This window comes from Micromys minutus (assembly GCF_963924665.1).
Source record: "Micromys minutus genome assembly, chromosome: 6".
NCBI lineage: Eukaryota > Metazoa > Chordata > Mammalia > Rodentia > Muridae > Micromys > Micromys minutus.
This window is the reverse complement of record NC_137975.1, coordinates 58543286-58548635: the sequence shown is the minus strand read 5'-3', so window position 1 is coordinate 58548635 and position 5350 is coordinate 58543286. Positions and strand designations below refer to the sequence as shown.

Below are 5350 nucleotides of genomic sequence, written 5' to 3'. Positions count from 1 at the left end.
CCTGAGAGATTCCCCTCTTCAGTCTCTGCTCTTCCACTTGATCCTATACCTCCTCCCATGAGCAGTAGCCAACATCAAACTAAACAGTGAGAAACTTGAAGCAATCCCACTAAAATCAGGGACTAGACAAGGCTGCCCACTCTCCCCCTACCTATTCAATATAGTACTAGAAGTCCTGGCCAGAGCAATTAAACAACAAGAGGAAGTCAAAGGGATACAATTCAGAGAGGAAGAAGTCAAAATATTACTATTTGCTGATGACATAATAATATACTTAAGTGACCCCAAAAATTCCACCAGAGACCTTTTAGAATTTTCTGTAACAATATGAAATGTGTGACCCTAACTAAGCAAGTGAAAGATCTGTATGACAAGAACTTCAAATCTCTGAAGAGAGAAATTGAAGAAAATCTCAGAACTTAATGTGATTTTTTAAAAGGATATTCATTGCAAAAGCACATAAAAACACATAAAATACTTACTAGGCAATTTTGCAGAATAAAAATAATATTTTTCGGCGAGAAAGCACTGCGCCGAGGCTCGAGCGGCCGTCGCCATTTTGTAGGGTTTTCTCTGATGCGGGACCCGCCGCCACCGCTGGCACCACCCGGAGGCTTTTATCAGGATGGTGAAGCTGTTCATCAGAAATCTGCCCCAGGAGGCCACAGAGCAGGAGATCCGCTCACTCTTCCAGCAGTACGGGAAGGTGCTGGAATGTGACATCATTAAGAACTGTGGCTTTGTGCACATAGAGGACAAGATGGCCGCTGAGGATGCCATACGCAACCTGCGCCACTACAAGCTGCACGGAGTGAACATGAATGTGGAAGCCAGCAAGAATAAGAGCAAAGCTTCAACCAAGTTACATGTGGGCAACATCAGCCCCACTTGTACCAACCAAGAGCTTCGGGCCAAGTTTGAGGAGTATGGCCCTGTCATCGAATGTGACATCGTGAAAGATTATGCCTTTGTACACGTGGAGCAGGCAGAGGATGCGGTGAAGGCCATCAGGGGCCTTGACAACACAGAGTTTCAAGGTGAACTGTTCTGGGGCTTGGGTGGCAGCTCAAGGCAGAGGCAAGAACACAAGACCATGAGGCTGTGCAAGTGGCTTCTACCATTCTTTTAATTGAAAAGAATAGATAATGTTTACTACTCGAGCATAATTTATTCTTAGGGAAATAAACATTTTCTATTGTGTTTGCCAAGATGTTTCTCCACAACTGTGTGAGTTCCTTTCTTTGGTCTTCATTAACTTGAGCGCTGTCAGAAGTCTGAGTTGCCTAGGCAGATAAGTAGCTAGTGTGAGAAAGGATAGAGGTTACGACTTCGGTTCTGTTTTGTTGTGTTTTACACCCTGCTGCTTTCAACGGTGGATGATGGTAGTAAAGAGGAAAAAGGGTATCTAGAGGGAGCACTGTAAGAGAACCTATGGTGAGTCTAGTTGGGTCAATGTGTACCTTTGGGATGTTCAAAATTGTTCAGTATGTGGACTAGAAGCAAAGCCAGGAAACATGTTATTGGTTCTTCTGCTCCATCTAATTTTTTTTTCTTTAGAAATTGGATAGGAATGATGGTCTTGCTTCTGGAGAAATTCCAGCGAGGACATTATAGAGCTTACTGTATTGTTTCTATTGACCATTAAGTGTGTATGTATTATCACCAATACCATAGGAGCTTGTCTGAAAATACTTGAATCATGTTACTGTAGTAATCACTAGTTATATATGACTACTAAATTTAAATTTATTGAATTAAATTCTCAAATTAGATTTTCCCAGTGTGGGCACATCTCAAGAATGCAAGAGTCATATGAGGGAATGCCTACTGTGTTAGGAAACAGGTCTAACCCACACTGCAGCAAGTTCATTGGCTAACATGGTTCTGTGTGGTACTGGCATTCAAGGCTACTCTCTAGTTCCTAAGTCAACATCTTTTTGTGCCCTAAAAGTTAAATATACAAAGGTCCTCTGCTAAACCTAGAAAATGATGAAATGGTGGGAAAAGGGAAACTTAATGAGAAAAGTGTAACTATGCAAATGGTGAAGCTAACTGGAGGCTCACTGTCATGTACTTACTTCACTAATACCCAGGCCTCTAGTTATCGAAAACTTAGGGTAAAAGTTGTAGCTAATTCCTGTCCTTAACCAGCAAGTTGACAATTGTACTCACTATGCTTTTCCTCTTACAAACTAATGATCTTTCATGTGCCTCATGAAAGGATGATAGTAAGGTATTAAGTGCCTTTCGACAATAAAAGCAATGTTTAATGACAGTTGAGTGCTATTTGCAACCATGATTGTTTCTACTCTGGTTAGGAAAGTACTTAAAATATGACAGGGCTGGAGAGATGGCTCAGTTGTTAAGAGCTGGCTGCTCTTCCAGAGGTCCTGAGTTCAATTCCCAGCATCCACATGGTGGCTCACAACCATCTGTAATGAGATCCAGTGTCCTCTTCTATCTAAAGAGTAACAGTGTACTCACATTCATAAACAAATCTTTAACAAAAAAAAAAAAAAGCAAAAATGTGACAGTTAAACTTTGTTTTTCATTTATATTTTTCTTTTATTTTGGAACAACACTAGCACACTTCAACTCTCAAAACAATTATTTTCACTTGATGTGGAAGGAGGTCATGAATGGACAGGGGAGAATAAGGAAGGAGTTCCTCTCCCAACCCCCTCAGTTTTGGGGTCATCCAAGGGCTCCACACATACTAGGCAAGTGCTCTACCATGAGTTCTGTGTGTTCCCATCCCTGAAGAGGGTAGCAAAATTTTAAAAAGTACTAAATCTGCAGATAAATTCTCAATGTATACTATTATATGCCCTTATTTTTAAGGGAAATGGGGGTTAAGAGGATGAGTACATGGGATTTTGTTTGCTTGTATTTTGGTGCTGACTATTGGACCCAGGATCTTGAACATGGCTGTGTACACAGTACGAGTTATGCTTCTTTTCCCTTGTATTTGCTTAATAGATATAATTACATAACAAACAGGGAACTGAATAACGCAACGGACATATTTTTATTATATAAAATCACTTCGATAGAAAGTACAGACAATAAACTGAGTTGAAAAAGAAGAAAAAATAATAATATTTTTCCAATCCTAACTATTTAATATTCACAAATAATAGCTTCATGACTGTCAGTTCTAAGAATGGCTTAATACTTCATAAACAAGGATACAAGAGTGCATTACTCAGAGTATTATTCCTAACTTCAGATACAAAAAATATGATAAACAAATTATATCTTTTGATATAGCTGATCATAAACTTAATGGTTCTATACCATGTATGCAAACTTAAAACTTGGAGATATGCTCTCTAAGGTATCAGGAGATTAGGCATATCCTAGAGTTTAGACTAAATCCAGTTTCTCTTCTGCTATATACGTTGTCTCTGAGATTTGTTCAACAGAATGATATGTTTGTCCATGTAAAGCATTCCCCTTTGCCTCTCAAACTTGACTTTCTGTTTTATATAGCCTTCTTATTCAAAAAAATATATTGCGCATGGTTTGTAAGATGTGAACACTGAAATTTCATAACTGTGATTTGGGGAATTTTAAACCTTAAGAATTGTTATTGTCTACAATTTCAAGGATCTGGATGATGATATTCATAAGCCTGTTCGTGGATTTGGATAAAATTATGGTATATTTACACAATAAAATACTACTCAGCTACTAGAAACAATGACTTTATGAAATTCCTAGGAAAATGGATGCATCTAGAGAATATCATCCTGAGTGAGTGTAGGGAGCCGTTTGTGCTGCACCCAAACATGGGGCCGGCTTCCCGCCGAGAACTCCGCAAACAGAGCTGTTGCCCAGCCAAGAGACTTAATGCGCATGCACCACATAAGTCACAGCCCACTCTTGGGGCACGTGATTGAGCTACAGGAGGATGCACCAATCAGGTAGCAACACGAGTCTCCTAGGCATATATAGCAGTGCATTTTCTCCCCTACGTGAGGAGAAGAGGAAGACAGTGGAGAGATTGCGGGAGACCCCACGTGGAGGGATGGCGGAGAGGTACCACGTGGAGAGAGACTCGGTAAAAGAGATTGCGTGGACAGAGACTGGACAGAGAGATTGCTCGTGGGGGACTGCGCGTGAGAGGTCGTCTAGACGGTAGAACTCGCTAGGGAGTCCCCGGCTCAGAGAGAAGTTTCCTGCTCAAGAAGCCCCTGCTCAAAGTGCTGTTCAATAAAGGTTATCCGCAGAAGAATCTGTTTGTTGCACGCCTGTTCCTAGTGGCGGGAAGCGTGGGCACGCGACGAGTGAGGTAACCCAGTCACAAAAGAATAGACATAATATGCAGTCGTGGATAATTGGATACTAACCCCAGAAAGCTCTGAATACCCCAGAAACAACTCACAGGCCATATGAAACTCAAGAAAAACAAAGGCCAAAAATTGAAAGCCTCAGTCCTTCTTAGGAAAACAATAAATTTATAGTATCCTCTCAGAGTGTGATACACCTGGAACTTAAATCATTAATAATCCAAGTGCTAAGAATATAGCCTTGTGGCAATTTTTGGAATTCAAAAATTATTATGTTTAATCTATACACATCAAGAAAACAGTTTCCATGTTACAGTCTGTTTTACATGTTCTTTAAGCTTATGGTAACTAGTAAGATTTCAATACATACTATCAAACTTCTAAAAGAATTAAGTAATGACAAAATATATTCATATAATGTTATGCCAAAATGCTTTTAAAAATCTGTACATCTCTCTTTTTAAATAAGGTTGTAAGAAAATAAATAAATGAATGAATGAATAAAAGGAAAAAAAAGAACTAAATAATGTCATGCTTGTCACTTAGCTTTGTTGGTTCTGTAAATTGTAGCACACTTACCCTTTACAGCTAATATGTACTTAAAAGTAAATGGATATTATGCTTCTCATTCTGTTTCAGGAATGCCCTATTCAGGATGTCTTTTTCAACAGTTCCATCCATCTGCATGGATTTTCATGATTTCATTGTTTTTAAAAACAGTAACACTCCATTGCATAAATGTAACACATTTTCTTTATCCACTCTTCTCTTGAGGGACATAGAGGTTGTTTCTAGTTCCTGGATATTAGAAATAAAGCCATTATGAACATATTTTTGATTTCAGGAACCAAGCATGACTTCCCTTCTACTAGTAGGTCTTAAATACAATTAGGCAGGTACCTGTTATCTACAAGATAAACTACATTTCACTCAGCATTTATTGTTCCTATCCTAACTAAAGAAATCTGAGGCATAAAACATGGTGTATCAACAACTTTTCTCATTACTGTGCTGAAATACCTGATTCAAAAAGAAACAAAAACTTAAAGGAGAAAGTA

General features: G+C 39.0%; 1 protein-coding gene across 1 annotated transcript; it reads left to right on the top strand.

The window, feature by feature from the left end:
- Positions 1-625: 625 nt before the first annotated feature.
- Positions 626-1129, top strand: LOC308422019 (RNA-binding protein 4B-like; the record flags this gene model as incomplete). Its single annotated transcript, XM_080918507.1, has 1 exon — positions 626-1129. The coding sequence occupies one exon, from the start codon at positions 626-628 to the stop codon at positions 1127-1129; it is 504 nt and encodes a 167-aa protein (XP_080774633.1).
- Between the last annotated feature and the right edge of the window lie 4221 nt (positions 1130-5350).